An 18,971-nucleotide genomic window follows, 5' to 3' on the forward strand; every position below is an offset into this window, starting at 1 on the left:
AACATGCACGAACAGCCGTGCATCTACATATCTTGTGAACAACTCTTCCTTTTTGCCTTCTTCAGCAAACAAAAATTGCATTTACACAAATTCCCGGGACATCTTTGTCTGGGTTAACATGTACAGTTCTGACTTTTTATTCAAATAATATATTTTCTCTCTTTCTTCCTTAGTGCTAAAAACTACACAATGGCTCTTTAATATTTAATTGATGATATCATTTTACAGGTTTTAGTTTAAAGGTAACCATAGCACAAACACATTCATTATTAACTGCTGAATAGCAGCGTAGGTTCTTGGGAATCCTCTCTGGCTTAATATGAGAATCCTCATCAGAAGAAAACAGCGCTGGTATTGTTGTTAAGCGTGACAAACTGGCAGATCCGATGGGCACTACCCTGGAACAATGCAAACTGCTTATATCAGTGGAAGAGACCATGTTCAAGGGAGAGGTGAAGGCAGAAAGTGAGAGGCTGTCAAGGAAAGTGCGGTTCCGTGTGGCATCCTCACATAGCGGCCGGGTGCTGAAGGAGGTCTATGCTGATGGGGAGGCCACCGACTCACTGGACTCTGAATACACCAGCAGCTCAGAGACTGACCAGACCAGCCGGCTGAGCGAGGTGGAGGGCCAGCAGAATGGGCACGGTGGCTCTGAGTGCGATGAAAATGAAAATGAGCAGGATGACTTACTCATTTTAGTCAGAGCCACGAAAGAGAAGAGTTTTGGTACAAAGCGAGTCAACATCCTCAGCAAAAATGGCACGGTCAGAGGTGTCAAGCACAAAGTCAGTGCTGGTCAAGCCCTCTTTGACAACTTGTCAAAAATATTTCAGGTAAGTGATGCAGTTCAGCTGGCTGCAAGCCCAGCATCTGTCTCTTTCAGCTCCTCACATTATTATTTTCCTTTGTTCAGAGCTCTCTCATTGATGATTTCTCAGACTCTGAATTCAGTTCTGCCTTATCTCCCTTGCAGCTCACTGTCTGTTCTTGCATGCAGAGGGTCATTGCTCTATGAAGTTTCTCTTTCAAAACTGACCCAAACTCTGATGACCAGCACTGGGTATATTGTGCTTCCCATTTAAGAACCATGAAAGAAACAGAAGAATTAACCAAAGATCTGCACAGTTGATCTGTATGGAGATGTGTTGTGTTTCCACTCCTGTTATATTAGTTCTGATGAGTTTGCAATGTAAATATGTATGCTTGTAAATTCCATTGTGTTTAATCTGCAAAGTAGATCAAATTAGATGCAGGATGGCAGCACTAACTGTTTTCCCACATGAAAATTTCAGAGGAATGAAATTTTAGTCAGAGGTCTCTTTTATTAATGTCTGCTTTCCATTCACCTTATTGAAGGAGCAGAATATCTGTATTTGAAATGGTATATGCCATATTGACCACTTAGAGAAAGACAGATCTCAGAGAAAAACTGAGATAAAGTTCTAAAAATGTTACTTCATATATACAAATTATCTAGATATAATATTCAGGTCTTTAAATCATTAATATTCAAGCAGATGGACAACAGGTATACAGATAAACCCAGGATTACACTGCTCAATTTGAATTGCCTATAGTTTACATCAGTGCATTGTTCTTAAAAAAGTATGCAGCTTTAAAACATGAAGATTTTGATAATAATAATGACTGCTGTTTTGTTTTAAAATGAAGCATTGTAAATGTTCTTGGCTACTTTGAAATAGTAATTTTGTAATACTTTAGGAATGGTTGCTGGCTGACATTGTCTTGCTACTGTATATTAACTTACTCCCTGTGCTGTACTTAGTATTTTTGTCCATACTGATGTTTCTTTGGGAGACAGCTGTTTCAAGGATGGAAAAGCTTTAATGCCTGTGTTTATCACAAAGCAGTCACATAACTTCCTTTACCTCTATGTATTCATTGAGGACTTTCCCTACTCTGACAAAATTTATAACAAAGTCAATGAGGACTTCTCTAATAAAGTATGAGTTAGGAAGTTTTCACTGGGGTATATCTGTGTTTTCCAGCCCTGATTCTAAATCCCATTCCACATTGTTTTTCTACAGAGTATACTATCTCACCTCACCACCAACTTCACTGCCACATAAATTCTTTCTTCTACTGCATCACTGACACCAAGCTAAGAAATTTGAATCAACAAAGTAAATGGAACTGTCTGTAGGCATTTGCACCTCAATTAGCATCTCTCTTGTCTTGCTGTTTCTATCTCCAGTTCTAGACTGGGACGTTCAGGGACAGAAGTTAATATACTTGGATAGCAATGAAGTTTTATTTCTAGCAGATCAGCACTATTTCTATGAGATGTTTTGCCAGAAGAAAGGAAGGCTTAAGAGTAGTTACAGCTATCTGACAGCTTCAGAAAATGATATATAGCTAAGTCAACCATAGCTGTCCATAGTTAGAACTGGTAAAATAATAACGTTTAAAGTTGATAAGGATCTTTAATTTGTAGTATTTTACAATATAAGGGAAAATTAACCTAGATGGAAATTAACAACAGTTCTTTTTACAGCAGTTAATTAGATTTAAGAAATCTGTGCATAAGCATAAGCCAAAGGAATACAAATTTTGAAAGTAGATGAGGAAAATCTATGTGGAGAAGAACAGCTTCCTGCTTAGGCAGGATCTAGATCTAGATCTAGATCTAGATGCCTGCTTCCTAGAACTGTATAATTTTACCTCAAGCATCTGCTGGATCAAAGAAATATATTCAGTGCTGCAGAGAACATAGAGATTTAAGGCTTTGTTACAAACAAGTTCCTGTTTCCCCACAGATAAATTTTAAAGTGTACTGAAAGTGATTGTTTGCATATCTTTTAAGTCATATTGTGAACTAATTTTCTGTGCTACACGGTAAGCACAGAGAAGAGCAAAACACAAAGTTTGTCTTTGGGGCCAATTCAGAATGGTCTGATCTTGATGTGAAATAAGACCTTACTCCATCTAGTTGCAAATGTGTAACAACTTTTAGGACAATGTTGTAGGATAAGTTCTAGTTTTCAGTAAGTATGTTCCAGACAATTAATTGTGCAGTAATACCACTTAAAGATTTCTGCATTCAAAGATTCAATAAGATAGAAATCTTTGTTAGAAGATATAAATGAAAAAAATATGTATCTCTTAATCTGGGTACTTCCCTAAATTTTCTTCTTGATTATGTGAGGCCATCTGCAGTTACATTCCACTTCTCTTGGGCAAGCAGCACATAATGTGTGAAGGTAGCGTGGATGTATATCAAATCTCTTATCCATGCAGAAACTTGTCTCTGCTCCTTTGCTTATTCAGCAGTAGATCATCTCATTATACGTTTCTCAGACTCAAAGCAGGGAATCTCAGGGTATGCTCATTTTGACAGTCCTGAGTTCCAAGTACTGATATATGCTTGAATGCAAGCACTTGTATTTAATGGATCATTTCCATCACCAGCAGGACCAGAGACCTGATTTCTGCTGTTCCATAAGATGATAAACTAGGTCCAACATATTGGCCTGTCCAACAACTTTCCTATGTCCTTGTCAGTAAGATGTCTCCATGGTACAGGGCAGAGCAGCATGTATATGGGTTGCCAAATCAGTTCCAAGGCAGGCCATACCAGGGACAGAAAGGTGAGAAGAAATCAGCCCAAATCACCTTCTGGGAAGCACAGTTTCTGTGGCAACCTCTCCAGCTTTCTCATTGCAGGGGCAGATGCCACAAGGAGAACATTTCTCTGGCAGTCATCTTCTGAAGGGACAGGCCAATGCAGCTCCCCAGAGCTCAGTCTATCTCAATACCAAGTCCAACCAACATCATCTCACCCTCATGCCCACATGGCCTTAACGTACATCTCATGTGAGACCTGAAGGGCAGCTCATTCTGACAGGCTGCCGTGATTGAATGGTTGGAAGTATTTTACCCATAAGAAATATACACTGTTTAAAAAATTAAATAATGGAAAGGAACAAGAACTCTTGGTCTCCCTGTTCACAGACACTCTCAATGTAAGGGAAATTATCTCCTGCTGAAACATTAAAACTGACAGGTCTAGCAGCTGTGGAGCTGGCGGGCTGACCTGCTAATTGCTCCCATAAACCCCTTCTCTGCATATCTAAAATAATTGCCTTACATCAGCACATCAATATTTTTTTTTTTTTTTAAATATTTAACTTACATCTGAGCACTTAAAAGATGATGCGTATGGATGAGTCCTGTGTTATCCTGTAGAAAAATAAAATGGATTATTCTCGTTTCCTTTAAATAAATGCCAAGCAAAAATCCTTGAGTTCCCTGTCACTACTAAGTAGTGCAATGATCATTTCATGCCAGAGCTGGTTTCCCACCCAGTGTGCACAGTGATGGTGCTCAGCCAAAGGCTTCACGCAGGTCCCCCTCATTCTCACATTTCAGCATGGGTCTCTTTCTCTAATCTCATGCTTATACACTTCATTGGCCTTCCAGCATACTCTGAAAGGTCTCTTTCTGCTAAATTAGCTACAGATCTCATGCTCAGGCTGATGTCTATTATGAAAGGGCAGGCCTGGTTAACAAACCTGATTAATGCTTTTGTGAACATTGCATCAGAAGGGATGTGGGAAGAGAGAGACAATGTGGTTAAGCTGTGCTGGAAGTTTGGTTAAGTTTGCACTGAATACTTTTCAGTGGGTATCTCCAGTGCAGTATCTCAGACAGAGCTACTGTCTAAGGTTTTCAAAGAGCAAGTCAATATTCAGTGAGATAAAACTTATTAATATTTAGAGAAAGAAAAGGGAAAGAGTAAAGAATCAGGTGGGAGTTTGCTACGAGAATGAGAGCTTCGAAAGTGGTTAGATTTGTAGTCCTCTCTCTTTACTTGTTAGTGACCTGGAACAGTGAATACACCACTAGCCAAAACTAGAAGGGCTGGCTAACACCAGATCACAGAGAAAATAAAATGAAAGACAGCAGCAAAAGCAATGATCTTCCAAAGAAGGCAGATGTTGCAAAGTCATTACTGTTGAGTAACTTACATTTTAAACTAAGTGATTTCTAGAGCTGGTTGCTGCACAGCCACTACCTAAAAAATGTCAGATAGAATCACAGAATAATTAAGGTTAGAAAAGACCATTAAGATCATCTAGTTCAACTATCAACCCATCTCCACTTTGCCCACTCACCATGTCCCTCAGTGTCACTTCCTCGTGTTTCTTGGACACCTCCAGGGATGTTGAATCCGCCACTTCCCTGGGCAGCCGGTTTCAGTGCATTACCACTCCTGAGAAGAAATTTTTCTAAAATCCAACTTGAACCTTCTCTGGTACAACTTAAGGCCATTATTAGATGTTCAGGCCTGTTCACTTTTAACTGGAGCCTGGAATTGGTCAGTACTTAGAATATTAGTATTTATTTTTATCATGTTCTCCTGTAAATCAGCAATAAAACACTGAACTCAGTTAAGACTATTATTGGGCTGTTAATGATATTTTAGTATTTGCCATTATTGGACTTGAAAAATGCATATTTGACTTAAGATTTGAAATGATGAGTTATCAGACTACAGACCACCTAAACATCTGGAAGTGTTGTACAGGCTTTGAGTCCAAAAAGATTAAGCTGTCTCTTTTTAGCAAAAATGTAGGTAAGAGGAGACCTGATTTTCCAATATACTGAGCACTGGGATGCTAAGCAACAAACCCATGGTTATATTTGTCACCCCTTCAAGACAGAATCAATAAATGAAAAAAAACACAAAACTTGCTAGGCTTTTATACTAGCATTTTGATTAGCACATCCAACCTGCCAGCACACTGTTGGATGTCAGTCCAACCTGCCAGCACACTGCGAGGCCTCAAAATTACCCTTCCTCTGAGGTGCCGTGATCCTTCCCTGAGACAGGTTGAAATGACATGCTCCCCAGCATGGTCTGTGAACAACCTTGATGTTCAAGTTTCAAGTATAACCAGGCTCTGTCAGGAACATGATGCAGACAGAAGTGGGAAGATTGTTTTGCACTTTGCAGCTTCTCCTTTTTCTGGTGAGAAAGTAGCTTCTAACAATGGACTGATACTAAAGAGAGTTGCCTCAGGCTGACCCCAGTCTGAGGGCCCATGACCCTAGCAGATCATGCCGCCCACTGGAAAAAGCAGAGATATTGTTTTGTGAAGCCTATACCATGTAGCTATCTTCCCAGAGTGATTTATTAATAAGTCACATTCCCTGTCCTTTTTCTTTGCGAAACGGAGAGAGCAAAGAAGTTAAGCTTATGCTGCAGTGAAAATGTATTGATGGAATACACATATGTAATACTAGAGTGAATTATGACATTGAATTATGATGTGGGGACAGGACTAGTGGTAATGGACTGAAACTTCAGCATAGGAAGTTCTGCACGAATGTGCGCAAGAACTTCTTTACGCTGAGGGTGACGGAGCACTGGAACAGGCTGCCCAGGGAGGTGGTGGAGTCTCCTTCTCTGGAGATATTCAAGACCCACCTGGACTCCTACCTGTGCGACGTGGTGTAGGGAGCCTGCTTTGGCAGGGGGGTTGGACTTGATGATCTCTAGAGGTCTCTTCCAACCCCTATGATTCTGTGATTCTGTGATTAGGTACAGATTTAAAAAAAAAACAATTTGCTTCTGAAGAAGGACTTTATCCAAAATTGATTTTCCAAGCTACCTTGTCTGAAAGGCATTAAAAGTCTTTTATTAAATGAAAATTTGACTAATCTTCATTACAGCCTTGGCCATGTGCCTCTGCATCTCATCACTGACAGGACCTGACAGCTCCTTCCTACACACTTTGCATGAACCACAAAACAGGCTTTCCTTTCTCTGCCTCACCTGCAGGTCTCCATGTAGTAGGTGTCCTCTGAGTATGCACAGTGAATCTGATCCTACACAAAATGTACATAAGCAGATGCTGCTTTGTTACAGAATGCGTCTGCAGGAGGCAGTGGTGGGAGTTGGGCTTTGAGTGAGGCAGTCACAAGACAGCATGAATAAGCTACTGATGCAGGAGTGGAGGACAGGCATGCTGACTCTCAATTTGCCATCCCAAATACCATAGTTCAGCATCGTGCTTGATTCCAGTTTCTTTATTTTTCTCACTTCAGCACTGCATTGTGATGACATTGGTTTAACATGGAAGCATATTGGAAGAGCCTGTAACTTGCTTGTTAGGGACCAGATGCGGAGATGAGACTGAATGCATGTAGACATGATTCAAAAGACTGCAAATAGCAATGTTCTGCCACTCCTCTCTATGCTTTCTTTTTGAAAGAACAAACCAGTGTGCTTGCTCTCTGGCAATGAACATGAATGCCAAATGGAACGTGATGACTCCCAGCTGTATTGTGTTAGATTCCTAAACACACTGGCCTTGGGAAATTTTCTAAACTAAATGCCATATATGCTTCACATCTTCTTAATTTTAATTACGTCTGATCGATGACCTGACAGTTTAGATGAGCACTGGGGCCAAGCCCATGTACTTCTCTGCTACTATTACATGGTGCACTTTGTGGAGCTGGTTGAGAAGGTAGGGTGCTCAGCTTTTGAATGAACATGGAAAATGCTTTGTCTTCCTTTAAACTAGCTTTAACAATGACTGAAGAGAAGTGATTTTAAATAAAAAGCCAACCAAATGAATTCTTAGGACACTAGTGCCCTAATTCTACTTATTCAAGTGGCAAGAAATCTGTTTCTTACAACAGAGATTAAGGAGATGCATTGGTTAATGTTAATAACTAATCAGCACAATAACTTTTCTAGTTGTGAAGCTCAAATAAAAAACTCAGGAAAAAAGTTAGGATAAAGTTAAAAGCATTCTTGAAAGTAGGAACGAGAAGAAAAGTCTGGGCTTTTACTCTTTGCTGCTGCACAACAGAATGCTTATTACCTCATTTGTTATTTCCTCTTGCCCCCGAATATGACAAGGAATATATGAAACGCGAGGAACATTTAAAGATAAAAGCACAAATAAGATTATCTACAAACATAAACCTTCCTATTGTGTTTAATTACCAGTATTGATTTTGTACATACATTGCTTATGGTTGAGAGCAAATTAATTACATTGCAATCAGATATTTAAGGGCCTTCATTGCTCTGAACATCTTAGGTGAGGTATATTTTTGTTACATTTGCAATCATGGAAGGAAATATTTTGATACATTGGCCTAATTTGTCACTAGCTTATACAGTCACACAGCTGTGCAACTGCAAAAATATGTTAATAATGAGGATAGAAAAAAATCTCCTATTTTTTAACAGAAATGTTAGTTCCAAAAAGTGAGGAATTTTATTTACTTTGGTGGTGCGGTTCTGCAGTCACATACTAAAGATTTCATTTTGTGCCACAACAGACTCTGTACCTGTTAGCAAATTAATAATACTGCATTTCCTTGTAGTTCACAGAGCCCAGAATTGCTTCAGTTCTTCATTAAGGTTTGTAAAATTGATATTTGCAAAATATATTTAGACAAACCTAAACGCATGTGTGCCATATAGGTGTTCCTTAAGGGAGAAGTCGTGCATTATTTGCAGATAACATTTGCTGGACTGTCCTAGTTTGTCAACAGCCTGATCTGGCATTGGTCTGGTACTGCCGACAGTTTATTACACACTACACCAGCACAAGCTACACTTTTAGCAGTTTGGAACAACTAAATGGTTAAAAAGATGCTGCTTTTTCTGCCTGGAGTTTTAATTTGTGACTGCAGTGTTTGTCAACCCATAGATTTTTAGCTTAAATGCAATTAAATATGCTTTAGGATGTAATTTGCCGTCAGAGAGAAGAGTAATACTTTTGTGCATGAAGACATCCATACTAAGTAGTACAAAGCACAAAAGTAAAATCTTACAACAAATCTTCTAAATCTTATAATGTAAACAGTAATTAGGCTGGTGATTTGGAAAACAGGTAAGAGAAAAAAAAATACAGCTTTTCAACCAAAGTGGCACACTTGTGCTTTTACTCTGCTCTGTTATATTCTGGAGAGGCTGCCACAGCATGTCTTTATGCCTTTCATCACATAAAGCAACAGAAACGGTCACAGATGAGCAGTTGGAGTCAGTGAGGTAGGGACTCATTTCACACATGACAAGAAAAATGACAGAAAAGCCATCTGCATTGCTAGTACAAATTTTGGAGAATAATTTTAACAAAGCTAGTACAATTTTTCTTTGTAAGGACATCTAGAGACACCATCCATCAATAACGTCAAAGCAGTCAAAGCAGTATGGCTTCTATACCACAGTAACATCACATGCAAACTTGCTCCCTCTCCCCACATCACAAAGGAAAATGGGAAGAATTTACTGGCCAGTATTCCCACTAAGGTAAAGCTAAATGCAATGTTTTCTCTCGCAATAACAAATCGCTTACTGCTGACAAAGAAATAGATATATATATATAAGTGTTGGTGCCTGGTACAAGTTTTAAAGAATAGAGAAGAGTCATGCAGTACTACTGAACAAATATCTATTTCTATGTGCAGCTTCGGTAGTGAAGGAAGCAGTCTGTTTCTACACCTGCAATTACAGTCTCTAATATAAAATGGTCTTTTCCTGCCTGGCTGCTCACATTCCAATTGACAAGGACTCTCCCTCCTGGCCACGCAGGCAGCCAGGAAGCATTTTATTCAAACATTACAGGAGACAGAGTGATAGCAGCAGTGACAATGAGAAGTTTTAATTGTTAGCAGCAGAGTTCCTTCCACATGCAGCAGGTCTTCATCTGCTTCTGGAGAACATCCCTTTCCAGGTGTGGGCCAGCACCCTTAATCATATCTCCAAACATGCACTGGAGAAGGCCCAGTTGCTCTTCTAAATCCTGCCATGATCCAAAAATATGATGTCATACTCAGCTACTCCAAGTCCTAAACTTTGATTTTTGTGAAGATAAAAATAGTCTGCTCCTAAATTGTTCAGAAAATAGATTGTTTAAATGCATGCAAAATTTTGCAGCATTGGTGATGGTTTTTGTAACTGATGGATGGTCATGATTTTAAAAGCTCCCTTGGTGCATAATGTTCACATAAGTCTTCATGAGTGAAACTGTGGACTGAAATGGGACTCTTTCAGCTCAATACTGCAGCTGCATGCAGGTGGCATTGTCTTTTTTTGCTGCCACTTACTAAGAACAGTCTAACCATATAGCCTCTTCCACCACTCTTTCATCCACAGTAGCTCTAGCAGTTTGCTTTTTGAAGTAATAACAGACACTGATATTAGAGTAAGTGGTGTTTTTTGCTCCAAAAGAAAAGCAGGTAGATAAACTATCTCAACAACTGCATTTACATTTAACAATAAATGTGTTGTAAACAATGAATATTAACACATTATTATTACTATAGGAGGGGAGTAATAATAATAACTTACATTGAAAAAATACATATTGCCCAAGTTCTGATTCAGACTGAAGCATTAAGATGCTCACAGCGTCTCTGCTAAAAAAATGTATACTGTCTGTAATAAATTGCACCATGTTCCACTTAAGTGCCAGATGTCTGGAAAAGAAAGGAAGCAAACAAGGACTCTAACCCATTCTTTATGAGTTTCAGAATCTCAGTGCATCTCATTCTAGTTGCCATTCATAGGAAAAAAACAATAACTCCTGACAGAAAGCTTGTTAGCTGCCAGATTTAAAAAAAAACTCCAGGACATATTCCAAATCAAAACTAGACTTCATTTAAATCTTTCCTCTGATTTTCATAGAATCATTTAGGATGGAAAAGACCTTCAAGCACCAAGTTCAATGCGTTATTGAACAGAAAGGTAAATTATGATTATGATCAAGTTTTTCTCCTGCTGCTAATTACGGTTCAGAAGTGGTACCTTAATCCATTTATGCTATTCTGTTCTTTTGCTGATCTCTGAGAGAGCAGAAGTAGTTCTGTTTTGTAAGACAGACTGACCCCAGGGCATAATTAACTCACAATGTAAATTTCCAGCTGATTAAATCTAACTGACAGGAGCTTTCTTTAAAGACAGTTTGTACTTGTGCGTTATCTTTATCACTAGGAATATTACCAGTTGCAGCAGAGGTACAAACAAGGTACAGGTCATGGCCTGTTCTTTTGTATGATTTTATTATTATTATTATTATTTTTAACTTTTGTGCTATAGAAAAGAAAATCTATTTATCACATGAAGCATATCTTGGCAAAGGAGACAGAGGTATGTCACATCATGAATGGGATCCCAGCTATCAATGTTTGTTTCTCCAGTCAGCTGCTAGATGAACTCCATCTGTAAGAAGCTCAATAAACTTGAGTTCACCTGCATAGACCAGCAATAACTTTTAACTTGGTGAACTGTAGCTAATGTTTGGGAACTGCAGAGGGAATCACTGTGTGAGCTAACTGTGTCTGACTGTGTTTAAGTTTAAAATAATTATCAGAGATCCATATATATATTATTATTAGCGTGTCTCTTCAACATATAAGATTACACAAGAAATACTTTAGAGAAGACTGAGGAGTTAGTGGAAGAAAGGAGAAAGTATAACGAATAATTATTTATTGAAACAGAAATCAGTTCTATCAAGTAGGACAGTGTAGCAACCTTTCCTTTTAAAATCCATGTGCCTGCAAAGGAAAATAAACAGTTTTACAAAGTTGCTGCCAATTTAAAAAGAAATGAGCCAGAGCAGACACCAGTTTTTGTAACAGCCACTTGCTGCTGATCAACACAACCCTGCAGTATGAAATGTTCCACTGAGGGAAGCAGCAGTGATTATAGGCAGATGGGAACAGCATGCTCAAACAGCTCTCACTCAGAGCCATGCTGTTTGCTGACTTTTTCCACATGATCTGAGATATCAAACAGCTTCATCTTTATCTGACAGCCCTCAGTAAACCATGATCTTCTTCCCTACTGGCTAAGACCATCCTTAAAAGATGTTTCCAATAATCCTACCTGGATAGACAACTCAAGACACAGATATCTTGAACAGTGTGATAAATTAGGAAGAGTAAAAGCTGTCTTATTGCTGAAGAAGATAGGATTTGGGCCCTTAAACTGAGCATGTTGTTTAAGACAAATATATTCTGCTATTTTTTTGGTAGTAATTCAGCATGACATTATGATAAGTTGTATGCAAGTCAGTCTTAGAACTGGCTTGTCAACTAAGAGTCAGTTGGACTCTTACCAGAGTCCAAGTAAGTAGCAGGATACAATGCTTCCACTCCAGACAAGAAAAAGTATTTGAAAAATCCTGCTCATATTAATAGAAAGGAAACTCAAAAGAAATCTTAATACATGAGCTGATAGTAATTTAGCATGCAAACATAATAAGTATAGATAGCTTAAAGGTCTGTTCTTGGGTAAGTGACTGGACACTGAAGGCTAGTCAGAGCTCATTCAATTTGACTTACATGCTCTTTTATTTGAAGCTCACCTTCTTCTTTAGACTAGAACTAGAAAACAGAAAGACCCAGAAAAAAAAAAGTACATAAAATTAAGGTTTGTTTGAGAAAATCCATTCCATTCTATTAAATATATTCTCTCATTTTAACCTGTTTCCCAGTATTAACAGCAATAAAGAGAGGGGTGAAATAAATGCTGAACAAATGTTGAATAACTGTTCTTCCATACAGCTACACATAACTTTAATTACCAAGCAGTAACTCAAGGGTTAAGCAATAGGAAATTAAACAGTGGAGATACCATCAAGAATAAAACCTCATTCTTAGATTTCCAGGACTTGAAAAATAATGTGAGTATTAAATGTACAAGTCTGAACAATTTACATGATCTGTGGTCCATTGTTTCAGTTCTCTGGCCTCCCACACTACCTACAGAAGCAGCTTTAGGTAGGCAGATGCTATGCAGCTCCAGTCATACATTTTTAATTTACTGATGGCAACATTTCTTTAAGTAACATGCAGTAGATATTTCTTCTACCCCCCTGCCCCCCTCTTAAATTAGTTATATTTGCAAGGTAATTTGGATTAGTAGAAAAGATCTTTTAATTTGTCTGTTCTCTGTTGTGTTAGTAGACACAGAAAACTTGTGAGAATTATATGCTGAGAATCTATCATCACTGCCTATTTTATTTGACTTTCCATTTTTTCCTGACACTTAAACATATCTATAGTTTTCTCACATCAAAAGCACACTGCATAAACTGCCACAGTCACATTCTATCTTACAGGTAAACTGCTGTAAGAAGTCAATGCAAAAATTCAAATATTTTTCTTTGCTTCTTATTATTGCAATACAATCATAAACTCTCAAAAGGATCACCTGTAAGCATAGATCAGACATGCTACTGGATCTAAAGTGAGTCTAAATAAGTGAACCTTCAGACCCAGAAACAGACACATGGTTCATACTGCAAAGTAGCATTACATTGTTTTGTAAGCATTGAGCCTAGATGCAGCTGAATTCACTCCTAGACCTAGGCTTTGTCAACAGTTTAAGGGATTACATGTGCAATATTAACCTAAGTTGAGAACTTAGCAAGGCTAAGAAAGCCTAAAACTACTAATCTAAGAAGTGTTCTTAGGGAAGCTAAGAAAGTCTAGAATAAGCAATTAGTCACTTACCAAGGATCTGAATTAGAAAGGCAACTTGATGTCAAGGTGTAAAGGACCTTTATGTAGGCATAACACCAGAAAGCATCCCTACTCAGGGAAGATCCTATTACACAGTCAGCTAGCATGCAAGAGAGCATAGAATAGCTTAGGGTTGAAAAGGACCACAATGATCATCTAGCTTCAACCTCCCTATAAATACAGTGTCACTAACCAATAGACCAAAGCTTAAAGAGAGGCCTTGTGTTGCTCACTATTTATGGGGTAAGATGATTACTTTCCATGCCCAACTGGTCCTCAGCTATTGAACCAGGTGTCTGCTATCAATTCCTTCAGTTCCCAAGATTGAGGCAGACGTGTGTCTGTTAATCTATTTTAGAAAGGGTGTTATAAGTAGTGTTGCTCATTGTCAACCTGTGCAAAATTTGTCTGTAAGGTCAGAAGAAAGGAGAAAGTTGGGGGAAGGAAGGTGGTGGTGGTGGGGATCAGTGTTGTTACACTGTCAAAGATAAATAGCTTGTAAAAAATCTCAGGTGCTAGCTAAGCAATGTCTTTGACTAAGAATATATGGGATAGAAAGAGGAATCTTTGATTGCCAGGGTTTGGAAGTTTTTCAGGGATGGCTTTGAAGGTACTCTACAATAGTTTTAAATCCCCTATATTGACAGAGCACATGCTAAGATGACTAGGTACACTTGTTAGCTTGGATTCAGAGAATTCCTTAACAAACTCACCAGATAAGGAAGAAATGCTTCAAATTCACCCCATTTCAGGAATAAACTGTGACTGATAAAAAATCTTTGAGGGTTTTGACTCTATCTCATTCTAGTTCAACTCATGGCACTGGTTTGCACTAGAAAGGCAAACAGATCATCCACAGATGGATTCTGCTGCAATTGACAAAACTTCTGTTTTAGAGAGGGAGAGGAGAAATTCTTGTTGAGATATTTGATGAAATGGAGCCTGCTCAATTTGTTAAGAGCACAGTTCTTAAGACAGACATGCATTTCTGCTATTTATTCTATTGTGAGTTCCCTAGTAGGATCCTGTTACCCTTTGGCCAATTCAACATTTACTTCATTTGAAGGGCAACTAGGAGGCACTATCTGCTTCTGAGCTGACATCAGGGAAATCTCTAACAGCCAGTTACTCTTTCAGTCTGCCTGCAGCACTGTCTTGTAATTTTGACCTAATGCAAATCTTATACAAAAATAAGGATTTCATTTAAATCACTGCCTCAATAGCTGCCAGAAATGTCAAGTGTGGCAGTGATGTGCTATCTCTAGAGGATAAACCAACAAGTGAAGAGCAGGAAAAGGAAGGCTTCTGTGTGCTGGCAGTCTTGAAGAAAGTGCAAATCTCTTCTGCAGGCCTGACAAAAATGGGATGATAAAATTCTCAGAGATGGCTTTGACCTGGAAGAGGGAGGAAGAGCAATTATGCTTGTTGGAGAAGGGAAGCTTTGAATTCAGGCTGATCAGTTCTTTGAAATTAAGAGAAAGGAAGAGTGAAACACAAGTTTTCTGTTGGAGGTTAAACTCAGCAAATCTGTCAGTGAGACGTGAATAGGAGGAAATAAGTGTCCTTGCTGCAGCAACACCTGTTCGTGTCCAGCACAAAGAAAACCATTTGATTCTTAGGATTACAATTTAAACACACCCACATTTCAGCCACCTCTATGATGATTTCTCTTCCTAGTTTTGTTGCAGCTTGAAAAACAATCTCTAGCATAATTTTTCATAAGGGCTTCAGTCCACATGTCAAGGGAATTTGAAGTTTTGCGATTTTTTTTTATTTATTTTTATTTTTTTTCATTTTCCACCTTTGAAATTTTCTGAATTTCTTCTCCTTTGTATCTGACTGGCACAGCCAACTTCTTAAGATATGCTATGCAAATTTAATATGGATTTCTAAGTAATATTTTTATATGCAAAGACCCAAGAAGCAAACCAGAGAGTGTATATCTCTTGTAATGCTGCAATACAGTTTTGCAGAAATATAGATTTTGTTTTCCTGATGCAGTGATTACATCAAAGAGAAGTTGTTTATAATGCCACTCAGATTGTTCAGCTGAATGCCATTTATCAAACATAGCAGATAATCAAATGTTACTAAAATTAGCTTATAGCTCTCTTACTACCATGGCATCTGCAGAAAACAAATGTTTCCCTGCTTGTATGCTAGATTCATAGCACACCGCAGTAAATCTTCCAACACAGAATAGGCACATAGGTGAACATAACATGTCCCACTGCCAAAAAAACCCCACTATTATTAGGACCCATGCTGATGTTTGCATTGTATGTTCTGTGTAGGTTAATATAGACATCAAGCACGTTCTTGTTAAACATGCTGAAAAACACCTGTGAGATGTAAAAAATATTTTTAAGAAACAGTATATCCATACTGAAAGTTTGCTTTTTCTGTAAGGAAAAGCTCTGAGAGATTAGTGGTGCTTGTCATCTTAAAAGAACCATTTTGCAAATACTATATAAATAAAATAATCTCAGCACAGTATAGGAAATCTTGGTACTCCAGAATGAATTGATCAGGGGGGAGGAGAGTAAAGGAAAACTAAAACGGATGAACAGGCTGTTTGATGAGCAGTATCAGAACAATTTTGAACTTTCTTTATTCTCCTATTCCCCAGACAGTTCATTTCAGAGCTGACATTACACTTATTGAACACACAGATGAAATTGCTCTGGCCCTGCCACTGAAGGCTGAGAAGCTCTCAGTGAAGATTAAGATCAATATCAGAAAAATCAAGTGTACCTTCCATGTGCATTGAGGCCATTTCTCTAACACAACAAGATAGCACTATTTGGTAAAATAAATACACTGAGAAACTGTCATGGAACTTCACTCAAGGAAATCTTCATGGATGTATGTTGAAGAAAATGATGATCCAAGAGCAAGGTTATCATTCTGTGAAATCTGCTTCCAATCAACCTTCTTAGTGACAGATAATTTTCATTTATGTATCAGGAAATATTGTAGTTTTATTAACTTTATAAATTAGATGCCCTGTGGACTGATCCAAAAAACTCCAAGTGTTGTTAAACTGATTGACATAAAATAATTATCCTAGCATCACCTTTTCTGTGACTTTCAGTGACTGATATAGTCTTATCTAAGGCAACGGATCAACACCCAAATCCTGAATTTGTGTGCTACTTAATTCAGGAAACACTTGGCCCTGGAGAAATACTTTGCACAGAAGATTATAATAAGGATGGAAACAGTATATCAGCTTTCAAGTACATGTTTCTGTGTAAGATTTCAAAGTGCACTTTGAAATAAAAGGAGAGTATTTCTGCACCTTGCTGAAAGTTGGTTTGGATTTTTCCTGACAGCTGCCTTAGAAGTGAACATGGAATTTTAGGCTGAAAATGGCAAAGAACTGAATTTTTATCCCTAAAAAGTTATTTTTGCACAGTGATTGTGCTAATTGAAAATTTACTGAAATCATGTTTTCTTGCTACTGCTGTTAAGAGAATTGCGCCATCATGATTTATGTGTCAGATTTTCCTCCTTTGGATGCAGTCATGAAAATTTTTTTCTGTACTGCTAGTGGAAGTTGCAAATTTATTGGTAGTCTAGGCCTCTACAGACCAACTGTTAGACAGTTATTTGTGGGACCACATGCCTGGCTGCGATACTTTATTGCCATTTGCTTTGTGCATTCTAACATTGTATTTTCATAGTGCATCACAAGGGCATCTTTGGAAAGATAGAGAAAGTGAGCTCAACCAGTTTGATGAGATCTGGAAGGTATAGAAAGAGGGTAAAGATAGAAACACTCACGTAGAGTAAACAATTCAACTGTTATCTACTTAAAACTTTCCACATTTAAAATGCTTAAAAATAGTTTCAATGTGTTAAATGTGTTACTGGACAACCTAGGTACAATTTGTCCTCCAAAACCATAAGTGAGAAGAAGAACAGAGAACACTGTATCACAGTGTTTTGTTCCCCTCCCTTTCCCCACCCTGTGAAAACTGCAAGCTAGACTAGAGATACTAATGGAAATTATTATTTTTTGCTTATGATTTTGAAGGTTTCATTTAGTCCTTTCTTTTGCAGAAAGGAATAAGCACACTAATAAGAAAATACTGGTAGGCTTCTGAAAGCCTGATAAATAAAATGCAATTAGACATGGACAGATAATGATGCTTTTTTTTCCCCCTACTAATCTGAACACTCTAACATACTTTGCCCTGGCTGACTTCCCCAGCACTACTATGCTTTGCTATCTACAGACCGTACTCTGTCCTGAGTCAGCATCATGCTGGTAGAGTGTCTGGTGGAAGCCATGAACCCAAGGGCATAACCCGTTCTGTTATCTGAAGTGGGGTCACTGAGAGCAGCCCTCAGCATGGCTTCATGGGTGTGTGCAGGATGAATGACAACAGGAACATGGGGAGGTGAGCTCAGCTGCAGTCTTTGTACTTCATGAACCCTTCATGAACCCTTTATAAATGTCATAAATGTTATAAATGTTTATAAATATCTGAAGCATTCCAAGGAGCAGGGATTGGCTGTGTTGTGTCCTCTATTCCATTTCTGTGGTATTGCAATTTTTTTATGATTTCAAATAGAAACTCTTTGATATCTCCTTAACAGCACCCCATGCAGGAGGGTATTTGGGAAAGCTTGCAGTGGTAGAAACAAACCACAATACAATGTTCTATCACTTGAGGAACAAAAAGTATCACAATACTCATATACTTGGAGTTAGAGGGTAGACAGATCTACCATATCCCTTTTTTCTTAGTACTCAGTCAAGTGACTTGAATGCTGATAATAATGCTAATAAAAAGCCTTTTTTTTTTTTTTTTTTTTTTAATTTAATTTAATTTATTTATTTATTTATTTTTTTTCCCCCAGAAAATGTCTTGGCATCCTTTGGATGAAAGGATGAAAGGAACAATATAAACATCATATCTAACAGTATTACTAGTTTTGTCATTTTCATCAGATATCCACAAAACTAATATGCAGCCTCAGAAATAAAAATGAATTACATGCATGCACAAAAAACCAATACCTGTTCCTTCTGTGTAATGGAATCCTATATTTTATTTTGCAATTGATGAACATTTTTATGCTAGCAGTACTATTTTGCAGTATTCAGTATATCATGGATGCATAGGTAAGAGAGATAAGAACTGTCCAAGAGCAAGGAAGTCAAAGAGGTCATGTTCTTTTTGGATTGGAGCCCTTCCCTGTGACCAGATCCTCAGAGTTATCTCATCCCATGAAACTGAAACAGAAATAAATATTTATGCTCTGTTCTGGAATACTCAATCAAGTAGAACAATTTTTCTTATATAGCTCCTATAAATAGTTATGTTCCTCGGACTGCTGTTTGTGGGATGGAGAGTATCAGGAATTAGGCAGACAAAAGGCAGAAACAAAGTTGTGCTTTCTTAAAAGCTGAGAAAAGCTATGATTTGGCCACTTTCATGGAG

General features: G+C 38.0%; 1 protein-coding gene across 1 annotated transcript in view; it reads left to right on the forward strand.

Moving 5' to 3' along the window:
• Nucleotides 1–437: 437 nt before the first annotated feature.
• The window catches only part of GRXCR1 (glutaredoxin and cysteine rich domain containing 1), a 32,327-nt gene continuing 13,793 nt past the window's right edge, over nt 438–18,971 (forward strand). The window contains 2 exon segments of the mRNA XM_072336496.1: nt 438–833; nt 5,392–5,410. Coding sequence (XP_072192597.1) covers nt 438–833; nt 5,392–5,410 — 415 coding nt within the window.

This window comes from Excalfactoria chinensis, chromosome 4 (genome assembly GCF_039878825.1).
Source record: "Excalfactoria chinensis isolate bCotChi1 chromosome 4, bCotChi1.hap2, whole genome shotgun sequence".
Taxonomy (NCBI): Eukaryota; Metazoa; Chordata; class Aves; order Galliformes; family Phasianidae; genus Excalfactoria; species Excalfactoria chinensis.